The 18,110-nt window shown below is 35.3% G+C and overlaps 2 protein-coding genes across 2 annotated transcripts in view; both read left to right on the forward strand.

Annotated features, from left to right (window-relative positions):
* Positions 1–5,452, forward strand: part of dvl1a (dishevelled segment polarity protein 1a) — a 38,930-nt gene extending 33,478 nt beyond the window's left edge. The window contains exon 15 of the mRNA XM_063014974.1: positions 1,914–5,452. Within this exon, the coding sequence (XP_062871044.1) occupies positions 1,914–2,440 (527 nt within the window). The 3' untranslated portion in view covers positions 2,441–5,452. The remainder of the gene's footprint in view (positions 1–1,913) is intronic.
* Positions 5,453–10,292: 4,840 nt separating this feature from the next.
* On the forward strand, positions 10,293–17,408 carry tnfrsf9a (tumor necrosis factor receptor superfamily, member 9a). Its single transcript, XM_063016019.1, has 8 exons — positions 10,293–10,431; positions 12,441–12,560; positions 12,829–12,966; positions 13,058–13,130; positions 13,210–13,298; positions 13,967–14,011; positions 14,096–14,227; positions 15,369–17,408. Exons 1-8 carry the CDS (start codon positions 10,293–10,295, stop codon positions 15,488–15,490), a joined length of 858 nt encoding a protein of 285 aa, XP_062872089.1. The 3' UTR covers positions 15,491–17,408.
* The last annotated feature ends 702 nt before the right edge of the window (positions 17,409–18,110 follow it).

An 18,110-nucleotide genomic window follows, 5' to 3' on the forward strand; every position in this document is an offset into this window, starting at 1 on the left:
TTAAGGAAACAAAAAAGCATTGTGTCTGTCATGTGTTAATGTGCAAAAAGAGTACAGAGGGGCTTGGGCCAGAGCTATTAAAAAGCAGACTTAACAAATCTGTAGTAATAAATGTTTTAACCCTTTTGTTCTGTTTACCTTATGATCTTGGTCATTTCTAAGGATTGTGTTTTAGTGATTAGTGTTAATGTCATAAAAATTATTGTTAAGTGTGCTTGTTGACAAATAGTTTTTAATTATATTAGTGATAAAGCTGATGAGACAAAAACAAATCCAAACTGACATAAATGATCTTAAAATGATTGTTTGTACGTCTTTTTTATCACAAGTGCATCAAAAACCTTTCAGAAATTTGTGCTATGTTAGATAGTTTAATTGAATAAAATTATTTATTATGACCTAACTATTAATAAATGTAAAGTTAAATTTCAACCAAAAAATGTGATTCTTAAAATAAAGAGTTGTACAGTCATTCATTCATTGTGTGTTTTACCACCAGGATTCTTTGGGCGAAAGGTAGGAAACACTCTAGACAGGTCGCCGCTCGCCAGTCCTTTAAAGGGCAGACACACACACAACACACATTTACACTTAGGGCAATTTAAGTAGCTCTAATTGGTCTGACTGCATGTATTTGGACTTGTGGGAGGAAAACAGAGCACACAATGAAAAACCACAAAGAACGGACCCCACCCACCTGACTGGGGAATCAAACCCAGGATGTTCTTGCTGTGAGGTGACGACCAATATGGCCCTTTTGTGGCTAAGCGGGTTTGAATCTCAGCCGAGCCACCAACTTGGCTGGACAGTGTGTTTAAAGGAGAAAAGTGTGTTAGTTATATGTTGAGGGGGGGGCGAGAAGCGGCCGCAGATTGGACACATGTCGTTGGGTTAATCCGACTCTCCTTGATCAGATCAAGGAGATTGATTGAGTAACATTGAGTGACTAGACTGGTACTAAAGGCTGGTACACTAGTTCCACACTGTGTAGTACATGGGGGCGTTTTAAGGCATTTCTAGTAAAATACCTTTATTTACATTTACTGTTGATCACTACTGAGAGTGCACAGTCTGAGTAAATAAGGAAATTATAACCATAGTCCTGAAGCAAGAGGGGGTTGTATTAGATCTTAGTGATATGTTGTTATAAATAGTTTTGTTTTCGGTCGGCATAGTCTGCACAAGTTTCCAGAACCCCTTATATCTAATTTTTTCCCTTGTGATGTACCCCCCTTTTTTACTTGCAACCTCCGCTGCATGTATAACACCCACACTAGATAAAAAGAGGTCGACTAGGCAGAACACTTTGCTGTTGCAGCCTTTCCTTTCTCAAAGATGACTTATAGTGTCCGTTACTCAAACCGGGGTCTCTGCAGTGGTGGGCCTGACATGCTCACACTTCCTTGTATCAAACTGAAACACTGGTACACTACCTTGTATCAACCCGGAAGTAGGTACAGTCATATGCGAAACAGAAAGTCACATGCTAATCACATTTGGGAATTACCTTGCTGGCAGCTGTTAATAATGTGCATGACTGTAAATAAGTGGCAGCTGATCATTTAGGTACAAGACTGTATATAAGAAATGGAAGAAATTGGAGACATTGCCACAGTTTTGCATGTTCTTCTTGTGTCCACATGGTTTTCCTCCATATTCTGCCTGAGTGAACGTGTGATTGTGCTGCCCTGCAATGACACCTTGTGCAGGATGTTTGCATTTTTAGCAGTTCCACCATATGTATTGTTTTATTTTTATTTTTTATTTAAATTAGAATAGAACACAAGGGTTAAATCTTAAAACTGGCATAACAAAATTCTATGCTGGTATGTGGCTGTGTTGGTTTCTCCTGCTTTATTGATCATTTAAACTTTTCGTAACCTTTACCATTGTTTCTTCTCTTCTTTCATCAGGCAGTAAAAGTAGTGGCTCAAACCCCAGTGCGGGTAAAGGACGAAGGGCTTCCCCTAGAGAGAAGGACCCTAGGTCGACATGCTGCGCGGTCACAGAGTCAGAACAAGGCACATGGCCTGGCATTTCAGGCCAGAGAGCAGCCAGTCAGTTGAGTCATCACAGCCACAACCATTCTTGTGTCAGTCACACTTGCTCCGGGCACAGCAGAGCTACATCCCACAGGAGTCACAGTGTATCCCAAAAGAGCCATGCCTCTTTCTCCTACACCCATGCCCCCTTCACTCAGCCTGGTCATGCATCCTGTGCTCACAGCGAGAGGAGCCACGCATCCTCGTACGGCCCCCCAGGCCTTCCCCCTCCCTACTGCCTGGCACGGTTAGCACCAAGAACCACTGTAAGCAGCGGCCCTCCCGGAGCTCCACCAGTGCGCGAGTTAGCAAATGTTCCTCCAGAGCTCACAGCTAGTCGGCAATCCTTTCAGCACGCTATGGGCAATCCATGTGAGTTTTTTGTTGATATTATGTGACAGGACAGTGCCTTCCAGTTTCAGAGCACAAAACCCTAAACTCCCCCTGCTCCTTTAAAATTCTTGCTACTGACTATCCCAGCACTGAGAATGTAAGTAAATGTATCCACCATCATCCCTCCAACATGGTAAAGATCAATAAAAGACACTAAAAACAGCACAGCACTCTCCACTGGCACTACAAATGCTTAGATATAAGTAATTGTGGAGGTTCAGCCTACAGGTGGGCGATATGACAATATATCATTATTAAAGCAAATTAAATCAGCTGTATTAGAGCAATTATATACTTTAAATATGCATTTTCATTCATCGTTCCCACTTAACTTCCTTATTGTTAAATCTTCAGATGTATTTTGTTGGGTTTATACCAGGAGCCACAAAAAAAGTATAGTTTGTCTGTTGTGAGAAACAAAATATAACCTGAACTAAAACCTCTTCAAGAAAAAATAAATTATTTGTTTGTGGCTTTACAAAGTGCTGTATTATGTATAATATTTAGTAGTACAAACAAAATCCCTTTTTTAACTTTCAAAGGATGACAACAGTTATCCAAAGATAACATAAATATACAAGATCCATGTATTATTTTCTAAAAAATGAACATGTAGACACAACATGTAGAATATGCAGACACAACAAAGTAGAATGCAACATAACAAATGCTTTATGAGTAAACGAGAATAATTAAAAATATATATAGTTTTATTGCCCTTTGAGTGCATTGTTATGTGAATGTTTTTGCCATATCGCCCACCTCTGCTACAGCCTGGTGTGTAGCTCCATTAATGTATACTGAGTATAGATAATCATTAGGGCTAAAAGCCCAGGTTCAAACTCACAGCTGGACATTGGTGACTAATCTGCTTAGAAATAACATGAGAAAGATTAAAAAAAGATACAAGCCAATTTTACTAAAAATAATTGCCAAACTATGGGGCACATTGTGTCTCTGTTTTTTAACCTGCCTCTCTGTGTTATATTGGCACTTAATGTAAGAGCTAAAACTGCATGACTAGAAAGTTTCCTTTTAAAAGTCTTTGTAAATGTCTGACAGTAATGATCCATGAGTGAGAAATTAGATTTTTGTTAATTGAATTTGAAATGTTCATTGCGTATTTTCCACTGACAATCAGTCTGACTGTTGTAATTAATGCCGAATGTAGAGGTGATGTGAGTCAGTGAATGCAAAGTGAGAAGAGAAGGCTGATCACAACTCAGTTCTGTCAAATCCCTTAGTACACCCCTAACACTAATGACTGGGCCTGTGTGAATTTCTTTTCAGTTTTGGGTGGTTTACTGATTTCATTTGGGTTCCCTGCACAGCTCTGGACGTGTGTCCAAAATATACCTTTGGGTGGCGAGCAGATATGCTTGACGTATAAAGTGCAACCTTTTCATCTATCCACTACAGTTCAAGGCACATGTATGAAGGACATGTTTGCATAACAATGCTGCTGAGCAATTATTCATATTAGGATCATTATGTAAGAAAGTAAACTTTAAAATGAGTGTTCATATTTCTACCATTAGGGTAGTACTAACCGAATGATTTATAGTATTATGTCTTTTCTGTTTCACCTTAAGAGTGTTCAGAATGAAAATGAAATGAAACATGTTGGGGAGGGTCCTGCTCCATCAAGCTTAAAGTTAACACTGTATTTCACCAAAAGAACATCAAAGCGAAGTCAAGCATTTTGGTATTTTATTAATGGTGTGTGAATGCTTTGCTGCTTTAATGCCTGGGCAACTTGGCAAAATTAATGGAACCGTCATCAATTGCTGATCCAAATATCAGGCACAATTTTGTTATGCAACAACACAATTATCCAAATCACCAGAGAAAGAAAAATCACTTCTAATTGGTTCAAAAGAAACATAAGTGAGGTTTGAAGAAACAAGTATGCATAATTTTGTTATTAATAAGTCTAGTTTAAAACATTTTAGGGAGATAATTAGAAATATTTGCATGTATTATTTTATATGGGATTCATTGTAATTTTTTATACATAAGACCCCAGCACTAAAAGTGAAATCCTAACAGGGTAAAAACGAAGTAGGAGCAAGGCGAAAACAAGAACCAAATCAAAAAAGATTTACACTTTTATTTTATTTTATTTTATTTTATTCATCCACTTTACATGTCACCAGTATTTCAGTTATTACCATTAAGTTTTTTTTTTTATCGAATAATACATTCATGCATAATTATGCTTTTATCTGCTTTTGTTTTATAAATGGCTTTGGAGATAAATCTGTTTTTGTTACATTTAGTAACATAAAAAAGCAGGTACTGGTCAGTGCTGAAATCTCACTGGCTCAAAGTAAACTACATGAAGATTTGCTTCTGAAATTTACACTGAAAATTTGCAATACTATTCATTTGATTTTACATGCGATGTTTTGCTTATTAAAACCTGGTGTGACTGAGGCTTGAGACTCGACAGGGAGCATAAATGTAAAATGACTGATGACATTTTCTCTTTTGTACTATCAACCAGTCTTTAATTTCATAAAATGCATGAACAATAATGCATTACTTAAATGACTAGTAATGAAACTGGAAACACTGACTCCTGTATTATAACTAACTACTGTTTTATGTAATTACACCCATTTAAATTAAATAAATAAAACAAATCAGTTGTACAGAATGAGAAGGACTTTGGCAGACATTGAGCTGTGTTGAGCTTTTTTAGGAGATTGTTTTAACATGGAGGAAAGGACTTTTGTTATTGTGGTGATGTTTTCTGGTAAAGTGGTGAAATGTTAAACAGGCGTTGTGTTTGTTATAAGTGTTGTCCCCACTGCAGCAGTAAACCGGCTCAGCATTTTTATTTCAAATCTTAAAGCACTTTTGAAGTAATTTCTGGCCCTTTAGTATCAAACACTGTTTATGATGGAAGCTGTTGGCTTTATTTCTTCGAAGAGAGAGGAAGAACAAATTGTACATATGAAAAATTATATATTATATAACATTGAAAAAAATAAATAAAAAATATATGACTCAAAGTTGTGGTCTGTGATTCATTATAATGCATATTTGTGTTTATTTGGAAAAGGGTTTTATTCACTTATCTTCTGTAACAGCTTCATCCTGATACGCTTTTATTGCAGGGCATGTCCCAATAACCAAATTCAACTAATTACACTTAAGGTCAGTTTAGAATAGCCAATCATTATTTTGCATGCTCGTTGTGAAGCTAGAAAAACAGACTACTTAGTAATTCATAACTCCCATTGTCCTCCAGTGACAGAATTAATTAAAAGTTAATAAATATTAACATTTTCATTAATATAGTTCATAAATAGGATTGTACTTAATGGCATTTCTGCATTTGTTGCCATGAGAGTTCATATTGTTAATTGTGACATTTACTTCTTTTGTAGTAAAATAATCTGTCTACTTTTGACAAATGACAAAGATTATTTTACATGTAGACAAGTTTTTATTAAAAAAAAAATGAATTACTTGCACCGTACAGCTTATTTGATGTATCAGTGTTTACTTCTACTGAGAGTAATATTTTTATTAGTCTTTAGTCAGTGTAAACAGTTGCATTACTTCTTGCTCAAAATATCTTTTGACTTTGTAGTTATAAATAAGAAAAAAGGATGATCAGACACTTCATATAAATAACATTGGTACTTTGTTGCACAGTACTTTGTTTTGGCGTTGTGTTTGTGGTTGTTGTTTTGTTTGATTTACAAATCCCATAAAATCTGTTTATTTGTTGATTCTCTTGAACCTTTATTTAACTAACAACAGTACAAAGTAAAGATTTTCTCTGTTTTCTTATCTTAGTTAATGTATGTAAATTAAATATGTCAAAGCATTGAATATTAGATATACTTACTATATTAAATAATAAAAAACAGAAGTGGTTGAATATTTGTTTCCCCCACTATATTATACAGTAATACTGTGTGAATCAGCAGTTGTATTTTTATTTGATTTAAATAGTGAATGTGCTTTCTGGTAAGTCAAACCCACTGTCTTTTACTAGCAAACAGTGTTTGTCCAGTTCATGTGTAGGGTGTGATGCTGTTTTAGATGACTTCTGCTACCACTAACAAGAGAGTGAGCTTTCACAAGCACAACACTGGGGTTCAGCTTGTAAAAATAAGACCACCAGAATGAAATAGGGAAATACAGTAAGTTTGAAGTTCACAGAAAGATGTAGATTAAATATGTCTAATATCATGTATGTTCTAAAAATGAGCTGCTCAATGAGGTGATTTTAACAGCAACTATCTTTTTGACACTCACACTGCTCACTGACGTCAGCCGTGGGTAGATGAGCTCATTTCACCTTGCTGTATAAATGTCAGTATAAGGGTTGCTCTGTGGGAGTATTTGGCACATAGCACGGGGTGATAACCACAACATGAGCAAGTATTTTCTAACATGACAGTTAAAAACTACTGAGCACAGAAGAGTCTACAATAAAAAGAAAATCCACACTAACATTAATACGTTTTATTTTTCAAGTTTCCCATCCACATTAAAAAAAATAATAAAAAATAAAAAAATCAATTTTAGAGTGGAGAAGTTTATGTCTGTGTTGTGTATATAATACAAAATGACATGCTGGGCAAGTACAGATGTCGCAAATCATGTTAATTGTGGATGAAAAAAACATTTATCTTGCCCATTATCTTGCCCATTAACATGTCAGGAGTACATTTGTAATGACAATTTCACTATTTTTGTTTTAATGTTAGTTAGAAGATAACTAGTGTGATAGTGTGTCCAGACTTGCAATTAATGAAAATAAAAAAATAATATGAAAAAGGGGAAAAATAGTATGCAGATATTCCAGCAGCAAAATGACTGTCTGCTGTTTTCAAATCTTTCCTAATTTACAAGCTCACTGTTGCAAGTTTGATCCACATTATATGTTAAACAAAGCAATTAAAGAATTTGCTTTGTTTTACTTAAACAAGATGGACAAGAAATGATTAAATAAATGTTCAATTTGTTAGACAAGGGTCCAACAGTGGCTCTTAAATACAGAGATTTACAGAGTTTTTCCTGTGGACCTGGCCTTGTTACCAGAGAGTCAGGAAGGTACCAGCTACACTTCCATAATATTGGCTTTTCATTTCTGTAGATTCATGCATGTGTTTAGCATGTGAGAGTTGCTTTTGGCAACTGTTTTGGGCAATTGTAGTAGCTGATAAAATAATTTCGAAATGCTGCTTTAAGACCATAAAGCTTATTGCTTATTGCAGACCTGTTTAGGCTTACTGTTTACTCACTTTCATGTGATCTCAGTAAGTGGAAAGTCTGGTTATTACCAATATGTCTGGTGATTACCAAATACATTTTTGCCTTTAAAAAAAACACAAATAGGAGGAAGGATGACAAAGCATGACACAACTGGATTATAATTTCTACACAATACACACTTAGTGAATGTTGAAAAGTCCCTGCATGAGGCATGGCATATAAACATCATAAGAATGTTGTTTTTAAAAGTGTGCCACAGGACATGTTTATCATTAAGAATATAAACATTCGGATCATTCATTTAAATTTGAATTTGAAGTTTAATACTAAAAAAAATACTAAAAGGATATAAGTGATAAAGATATAAAAACAAAGAAGACATAAGCTATTTACCACAGTGAGTCATGTGAGCATTCAAATGCAACTGGAGTTCACCACTTAACTGGGAAAGGAGTCGGTTCTGGGAAGCAACAAGCTATGTGCTAAATGTATGCATAGTGAAGAACAGTGTTAATGTTCCCCACATTGTAGTTTTACAATTATTGTTTAACAATTTCAACATTTTTCAGCTGTGCTAAATTTTATAGTTTTACAGTTTACTTTAACAGTTGAATGATTGCCAAAGAAAATGAAAGATTGTATGATGTATTTTTGTGGAATAGCAGAATATGTTAATACTGCCATGTCACAATCATCCAACCCTTACATAATGTTGCTGATTTTAAAAACCTACTGCCAGTTACTATGAACTAAAGTTTGGCTACAACATGATTAAACCATTGGAAACCTTATTAATACCCTTATTTTGCTTCTGCTGTTATGTGTTATATAAAGAGAGAGACTGAAGTGTTCATTGTCTGTTGCAGACATGATGAAAAGAGACAGCAAACTCCAAAAGAAAAGCCTAAGTGTAAATTATGTGTTTAAAATGGATTTTGCTTAGGAATTTGTGTTGTATTATTATAATGCTGTGATTATTATTCTTTAGATTATAATGCTGTGAGGTAAAGAATTGTTCTTCTTTGAATTACACAAATTGAAAGTGAGCCACACACACGTGACTAATACTATAAAGGGTTTATTTGACTAAAATCGTGATTCTGACTTTCGATTAAATGTTTTTGTTATTGTTTTTATAGCCTTACATGATTAATTAGTTTAGTTCTAATCCCCTTTTTTTATTGTGTAGATAAAAAAAAAATTTTTAATGAAAAAAACCATTCAAATAAATACAATAACAGCATAATGCTATTGTACATATTGCCTATAACAACCTATACATCAAATAATTGATACTAGATATTTAATAACTGTATTGCACTGTGGCTAAGTGGGTAGCAATGTCACCTCACAGCAAGAAGGTCCTGGGTTCGATCCCCAGGTGGGACGGTCCGGGTCCTTTCTGTGTGGAGTTTGCATGTTCTCCCTGTGTCCGCGTGGGTTTCCTCTGGGTGCTCCGGTTTCCTCCCACAGTCCAAAGACATGCAAGTGAGGTGAATTGAAGATTGTCCATGACTGTGTTCAATATAACCCTGTGAACTGATGAACCTTGTGTAATGAGTAACTACCGTTCCTGTCTTGAATGTAACCAAAGTGTAAAACATGACGTTAAAAATCCTAATAAACAAACAAACAATAATAACTGTATTTTGTTAATTTAATAAATACAGTAAGTAAGAAAGTAAGTAAGTAATATGTTTATAAACAATTGTAGATAATGAGTAATGGGATTTCCATGTTTCTACAACTGTTCTTTTTTAAACATGGAATGATTGGAACACATACATACTTTTTTTGTGATATCTTTTAACTAAGTGGGATTAACTTCTAACTCCACACTAGTTTTATTAATTTTTTTAAAATATTTTTTTGTAAGTAACTACAGCCAATGACTATTCTAAAGCCATAAAGTGCCTTCCACAAATCATGGAACCCCCATAATGGAACAGTAATTGTGGTACCTTCAGATTTAACATTTTTTATTGTTCATTTAATGCTTGCACTTCTATGTTTTTTTGGTAATAGCTTTTTGAATGAAAGATCTAAAGGATAAGCACTAAAGTTCCATATCTTTTAGAGGTGCTAATGTTGTAAGTACACTTTTAACATGTATTTAAAGTGTAAAAATAAAGTGGGTGTTTGCAATTGCAGTAATGTAATGGTAGGGCATATTTTCAAGAAAACTTTAAAAAATGTTAAGCTACTAAGAGATCATTAAAGTACAGAATTTAATAGTCAGATTTGCTGATAATTAAATAAAGCTGAATAAGTGTACTAGCCTACTACTGTAGAGCTACAGAGCTAGGTAAGTTTTTACTGTGTTTTACAGTCAGTTAAGGTAAAGTACAATTAATGTGAAGCTGTGATGTTTTTGTTAAATATTTGGTTTTATTGTCATTTCTCATGACACCATGATACATTTTTAGCTGTGACTGAGGTTGATTGATTGGCGTCATTTTTCTTAGCTCAGCAGTACCAGAGAGGAACTATGCTCTATCTGGCAACCCACTGGAACACGCCCCTCCTTGATTTAAGCTGAAGTCACTTCACACGTTTCACTCTAGTTCCACTGATCAGTCACTGCAGATCCAGCTCACAGACCGACGGTTTAAAGCAGCTATGCAGCCCGTGGTGGTGGGACTGTATCTTGCTCTGTTTACCAGCAGTTTGTTACTCAGCGCTGAGGAAATAAGCGCAGGCTGCCAGGACTGGATTCTGGGACAAAACCGTTCAGTCTGCTGTCGACGGTGCAAGCCAGGTAAGTCCAGCACTACTGTATTATCTGCACTACAGGGTCAATCAGGGGTCTGCAGAGACTTTAGGTGCACTGAACACAGTGGCTGGAAATTCTTCATGATAAACGTTAGTCTGTCATCAGCTGAACATGTTTAATATAAAATATTATATATATGTTGCTTTAACATACAGGTTTGCATGAAATGCATTTGTATGTTTGGTTTTGCTGTTGTTTTGTCTTTGTCACAAGCAACAGAAATGCTTAAACAATGTATAGTAGAAAACTAAGGGAATAAAATTACTCATTTGAATGTAAAGCCATTGAAAATACATTATAGTGTACGATATGTACGATAGCCCTGCGATGGTTTATCGCCCTGTCCGGACTAGTTCTGCCTCGCATCCAGTGTTCCCAGTGGAACCGGACCCGCCGCGACCCCGACTAGGACCAAGCGGTTTATGAAAATTGAATCTAGATCTTCTGTTATAATGTATCCACTATTTTACAGCACTGTGTATGCTCTGAACAGCTTTATGGATCCTCTGCACCAAATTTCATGTATCTGTTCTCTACCTGCCAGCTGCAGGATGTTACTTTCGGGTATTTAAGGATTTAAAGATCTATTTTTAGTACATTAATTGTCACTTGCCGCTTTATCCTGGACAGAGATGCGGTGAGTCCAGTGCCTTTTCTTAAAAAAAACAAAAAAAACACTGGACAGATTTTGGGATTCATTTCCCAGGTTAACTGCCTTTTGTCCCCTATTTAAAACATATACAACAAACTGTTGAAGAGATGTTACTAGTATTGAGATGTGACTTTTGAAGACCATGTATTTGAAATGTTTTACTTTTTAAATATCTTTATATTCAATATCATGCAAAGTGTCATAGTGTCCCTTTGAATTCTTGGTCCAGTTACGTTGTCTTCCTGATCACATTTGGGAAACATTTTCCTGACAGTGTCTCTTGCCCATTAAAGGGTTTGGACATAGATCTTACTAGTATTTTGAGAAGCTGCACACAATTACTGATTATATTCCAAGAACATAATCAGCCGTCTTTGATTGAAGTAATTAAAATGTGTTGGAACTTGGATAATGAGATGATTGTCCATATTAAATGGGCTAGTCTTGCTGAGCCACGAACGTTACAGTGAAAGAGTCTGTATCACCACTGGCTTAGAGACTGTCAATCAAGAAAAAGCCCTTTCTTTAAAATTGGTCCCTCAAAACTTCACATTTACAAAGACAAGACCTTGTGAATGAAGTTTTGTGGTCAGATAAAACAAAAATGGAGGCATTAATTATACCACAATGATCAGAAGTATGCCCGGAGGAGAAAAGGTGAAGTATTAAAACCCAACAACACTTTACCTTTGCTACTTAACATGGTGCTGATGTTTCTATTTATTATCTGTTATCTAAGACATAATGCAGTGTGTCAGACCGCACACTCACATGTGTCTGTTTATTCATTCATTTACCCACCCATACACTAACTCACTCAGGTAGTTTTGGGAGGTGGGAGGAAACCAGACAGCCCAGGGAAAACCCATACTACACACAGACAGTAAATGAAGGCGGGGACCTAACCTTGGATGAGAGAACGCTATAGCTGTTCAGCAAAATACTTGTATAAAGTGAACCCTAATAATATGTATTGCCTGTTTTAAATAATATTAGCTCAATGCTTAAGCAACCAAGTTTCATTTGGTAAACCTCAGGTTACTGTCTGTAATGTTTGATTTGTCCTCATCCCAGCTGTGTGGTGTAATTCTATACTGTGCTCAGTGTTTGTAGGATAGGCTCCAGACCAGCAATGAAGACCCCAGGATGAAATGACTAATGAGATGATTGATTGAATTAACACAATGAGAAAATGTGTCATAAGATGTTTTTTAGAAAGACTTGTTTTTTTTAGACTGACTGTATTTTAAATATAAAGTACACCCTATAATGTAGGTTAGATAAAGATTTGTATGTGAGAATATATACATATATGTATATTTGTGTGTGTGTGTGTGTATAGGCAACCGTTTGGTGATGGAGTGTGGACCAGACCCTGAGAAGCTTTGTGCTCCGTGTCATCCTAATACTTACACAGTCAAGCCGATGAGCATGGCATGCTCCAGATGTACTCAGTGTTCAGGTATTCAGCTAATCTTAGCAATTAATTCAAAATTCTAGATTATTGCTTAGATATAGATTGGTGACAAAAAAGACATGAATAAGTTAGTAATGAAGCATAATGAGTTTACTATGTTGTTTTTTTTACTGTCACCTTTCTTTATAATGTTAAATGCAATAATGAACAGACTCTTGACAATGTAAAATGCAATAATTAACACAATCTAAAGAAACAGTAAGGCTAGTGTTTAGCGTATTTATGTTAATTGTAAACTTGTCCCTTTGAACAGATCCACAGTTTGAACTGAAGGCCTGCAATACCTCCACTGACACTGTATGTGGATGCAAGCCTGGCCTCCGATGTGGAGATAATCAGTGCAAATTCTGTGTTGATGAGTGTGGAAAGGGGGAAGAGCCAACACCAAAACGTAAGTATTTATTATTATAATAATTATTATTTGATTCTTTTATTATTGGTATGGAATGGATCATCATTTTTATTTTTGTGCATGTGTATAGGGTCTTGCAGAAAATGCCCAGAGGGAACGTTCAATGATAAAATCCACAGCTCATGTAAACCTTGGACAAAAAGGTACAGATTTATAAGAACATTCTGTTTTAAAACAATTAAAGGCAATTTAAATAACCATATTTTTATCGTCCTGTTTCAGTTGTCCCGAAGGACAGATCCTTATTGCCAAAGGTGATGCATTTAGTGACATAAAGTGCAGCCGTGAGGTAACAACCTACGCACCAAGTGGTAAGAAAAATAAGACACAAAGACATGAATGTTCATGAATTTTAGTTATTTCAATAGTTTATTATGTTTTTCTAAAAAAAGGTGACAAACATACATACAAAATATACATACAGCAACTTGGATGATTAATGTGGTATTGTAGAAATATATAACCAGTAACTTATCTTTGTCTATATTAAATGGGCTAGTCTTGCCGAGCCATGAACGTTCAGAGACTGTCAGTCAAGTAAAAGCCCTTTCTTTAAAATTGGTCCCTCAAAACTTATCGCTTATCACATTCACAAAGAAAAGACCTTGTGAATGAAAGTTTTTGGTCAGATAAAACAAAAATGGAGGTATTAACTATACCACAATGATCAGAAGTATGATCGGAACGGAAAGGTGAAGCAATAAAACCCAACAACACTTTACCTTTGCTACTTAACATGGTGCTAGTGTTTGTTTTTTTGCCAGTGGACCAAGCGCCTTGTTTAAAATTTAGCAAAACACACACCAAAGGAGGTTTTGCAATGGTTCAGTAAGGCCAAAGTCAAGCTTTATGAATGGCCTTTCTGAAGAACTTACCGTATTTAGAATATGAATGGTATTTACAAAGTCAAGCATGTGTCAATTTAAGAATTCAGCTTTGTAGGTAATCCAACTTGTGTATGTTTAACTGTGTGTTACAGAAGTCAACACAGTGGAGCTACTACCAGTAGGAAAAAAAACAAATGGTAAGAAACAGTAAATGATTGTGGATATCCGCTGAACATTGTCACATTAAAATACTAAAGAAAAAATTTTATGTTTCTTTCCAGATCAATCCATTTGGCCACTAGTTGGAATTTTTGGAGGTGCCTCCGCATTTATCGCTGTGATCATCTTATCTCTGTGGCTCATTTCACGAAGAACTGGAAAATCTGAAAACAAAACTCAAAGCAAGAACCAAGGTAAAATGTCCTATTCCAACATTCCTTAATACAGATTAAATAATCTAAAAAGTAAGCATATGCTTTGTTATTAGATTCTATAATTCAATAAGTTTTAATATCTCTATTAATATATGCACATGACTGTGCAGGGTATAGACAGAAAAATCTGTATCTATCAGTATACCAGCATAAAAGGAAAATAATGCATAGTACCAGTCTTTTCATCCAGAACACTTTTAATTCTTCTTGAAATGCTGTTCTGAATAGTTTGTGGTCAAATAGTGCACTGTTTTATGCAAAAAATTACAATAATCTTACAGTTTCCACTCCAAAACTTGCTTCAGTGAAAAACCTGGTGATTGGAGGGTGCTTGATTTTATCCTGGTGTTCATCAAACCAATTTAAATCAATTTAGGCAGTATGTAATATCACACTAAAATATTGTGACATCAGAAGAAGAATGTTTGCACCCTCGGATACTTTTAATTTAGTAAAATTGGCCCATTTTCTTTGGTTGTAGGACCAAGTAAGGAAGTTACCTTTAAACACTATCTGCTAGATACAGTAACTGGCCATTATGAACTTAACATTTTATAGCTCGTAACACACTTTATGGGCAGAAGGCATGCTTTGGATTTTTACAAACATAAATTCATTCATCTGTTGAAAATTTGGTCCCTATACAAAGTTATGTGTCTTCACCTATTGGCCTTTGATAAAAGAGGGTTTCGAATGGAAGTACAGCCTTGAACTAATTAATTTGCTTACTTAATTAGCTGGTTAATTTTTTGTCTGCACTCGGGTGGTTAACATTTATCCTGTAAAATAAGTTTCTACTTGCCACTGTTTCTCTTTATGATATTCATCTACACACTGCCACTATGTTTAACACGGTTTAAAACCTAAAATTTTAAACTTTTTGTGACATTTGTCAGTTAGCTAAAGTTAATGACATTGACACCAATCTTTTAGAACCTACTAGTGATGCTGTGTTGGTAATTTTGACATGGTTACTTCAGGTTTTACTTCAGTGTATTGCCACTATCTGTACTTCACATAACGTTTAACATTCAGCTTTTAGCAAATGAACATGACCTATTTTTTTGCTAGAAATGTAGAGATGTACATGCTGATGTCCCATCTGTTCTGTTCTCATTAGAGTTCACTGTTATGATGGTGGATCATGAGGAACCCTGCAGCTTTCACCAACCAGAACAGGAGAAAGGAGGCAGCTCAGAGTCCCTCAGCACACAGAATTCAGAGTCTAAACTCATTCTTTGAGACCTGCAGATACGTACTGCATTATTTCTACACACTGAATGGATGAAGAGCTTGATCCTAAGCTGAAGCTGTCTCATATTCAGAGACCAACTGTCTCTCTGTCCAGATTAAAGAAAGCTGAAGCCTTGGAAATGGTGTTTTCAGGCTCCTTTCATGGTTGTGCTGTTCATAAATACTTACATGAAGGGACGAAATGTGTTGACTTTGTAAGTGCTGTTTATTTGACTCCTGTCAATCATATGGATAGTGTTCCTCCAGAACATCCTGTTTTCTGCTCAAGTCTTTGGGTTTTTTTAAATGGCTTTTTCATTATTGCTCTAATTGTATCCATCCATTTTATTGCTGGCTGTCCTTTTCTTTTTGATTTGAATGAGGCTGTTTTTCTGCTTTTTACTATATTTGAAATCGGAAGCATGCTAATACAGTAGATTGCCATCAGACTCTGAATGTTTCAAACTGCCTATGGTTAATCATTGTTATTGTTGATCTCCGTTACTGCAATTCCAATTACGTCTAGTTGTGCAAAAAGTGAGCCAGCCTGCTGTTACATGATGACACATTAGTGGGACATTTTCTTGTCACATCTGGGAGTATAGGTGTAGAGATGATATTTTGCTGGCAATAGTAATTATATTTAAACAATACTGCATTAATTTTAAAATGAATAAAATTGTTTAAAAATGCTACTAAAATTACAGTCATAATATTCTGAGTTGAAACACAAACCTGACAACGTAGGAGTGCTGAATGTGAACCACTGACACTTCTTATAGACGTGGGCGTCTCCCACAGTCTACTGTGTCAGTCACAGGCTTGTTAAAATACCCTGGTGGGCTTTCCCTGGTTTTCTGTTTTATTAATCACTCTTTTAAATGTCTCGTTTTAGAGACATGGACCAGCTTAGGAAGTAATGATTAAACATGGCTTTCACAGTGTAAAATAGCTGGAACTACACTAGCAAGGAGTGCCAAGCCCTGTTATTTTATTAGGGGTCATTTTGCAGGCAATTAAAACCAACTTATTATGTGACTAATGATTTGTACAGTTGTAAATGTGATAGTATGTTCTAATATTTAGTAATTTTTTAATATTTCCAATAGTAAACTTTGTGTAAATAATCTCAGAGAACCTCAGGAAAGTGTACATATTGTAAACAGGATTTGCACTTCACTGCCTTTTAAATCTGACAGTTCATTCTGAAAGAATGAAACCAGATAAACTACCTCTGATCTTAAAAAGCTTGTACAGACAAGACTGGTTACCAAAAACAAATGCAGAAATTATCCCTGATAAACAGTTTGGGTTATGATATTTGGCAGTTTATTGACATTTAAACACCCCTATGACTCATGGGGTGCTCACAGATATCCCCACCTACTAAGTCATTAAACTTTTGAAGAATGAACGTGACTCATATACTATCAAAGGTTTTATCCAACATGTTTTTTTGCCTCATTTAACAGCAAAGGATTAAAGAATTAAAATTCCTTCTGCATTTACTGCACTGTGAATCACCGGACGTTACATTCTTTTATAATTTAGGTTTCATTTTCCCAATGCCTGATAATCTTCAGCTACAATCAATCTGTTAAAGGAATATTATGAAGGACTGTCTATGTATAAGTTGTATCACCTCACATCAGCAGTCTGGAAAAACCCTGTGAGAATAGTTTAGTGAGAATGTGGATTGTGTGGGCAGAAACATCTACAGGTCAATGTGATGGTCAGATTCAGGCATGCTGCCGGATTACGCTAACGCTGACCGTCACAGTAGTGTGGCATAAATGAGTCAAATGAATTATTTTCTTTTTTTTTTATCTTCCTTTTTATCCTATGCTATGACTATTGTGTATTTGTAAGAATTTGTACAGTTCATGCTTTTTTAACTTCTAAATAAAATGTTAAATTTTTCATTTTGGATTTTTGCTTGTTCTCACAATTTAGTACATTCCAATGTCTATCTACTAGCTGTGTCTCTTATTTCTAGAGGTTTCCAATTGAGATAGCTGGCATATGCTTCCCTAGAGACGTGAGTCAGCAGGAACTGTCTACAATCAAAACCATCAAAATGTTATGACCATAATTGTTTTTGTATAATAAATTTGTTTAATTATCACATTGGGGATAGCTGTTGTATTTTTGGGACCTAATGCAGTGCTTTACACCAATGACACTGTCTTTTTTAAAAATGGACAGCATTTGCACAAATTAAATAAAAGGGGTTTAATAATGCTTTTCAACTGATATACACTGAGCTGTATAAAATGTAAAAGCCACCAAAGAGCTCCATACACAACAATAATCTGTGTGTAAGCAACAGGAAGTAATAGAAGTGAACTGACAAAGCTCTGAGCTTTCTAATGAAGTTTAAAGGCAGACCTAACTATTTTTAAAGAGGGTGCAATTGTCTGCATTGGATAACCACAGCCGAAAGAAAGAAGAAACATTTATACACTATTTACTGTAAATAGCACTTGGTTCCATTTGATACTATTAACAAAGAACTAAATGAAATACAGCCTGTATATTTTACAAACCAAAAGTCAAAAGATAATTCATATTGTGTATACTAATGTGTATACACAGGACACAAATTGCTTTTAAAGACTTAAAACAGCAT

Source organism: Trichomycterus rosablanca, chromosome 19, assembly GCF_030014385.1.
Source record: "Trichomycterus rosablanca isolate fTriRos1 chromosome 19, fTriRos1.hap1, whole genome shotgun sequence".
NCBI classification, from domain to species: domain Eukaryota; kingdom Metazoa; phylum Chordata; class Actinopteri; order Siluriformes; family Trichomycteridae; genus Trichomycterus; species Trichomycterus rosablanca.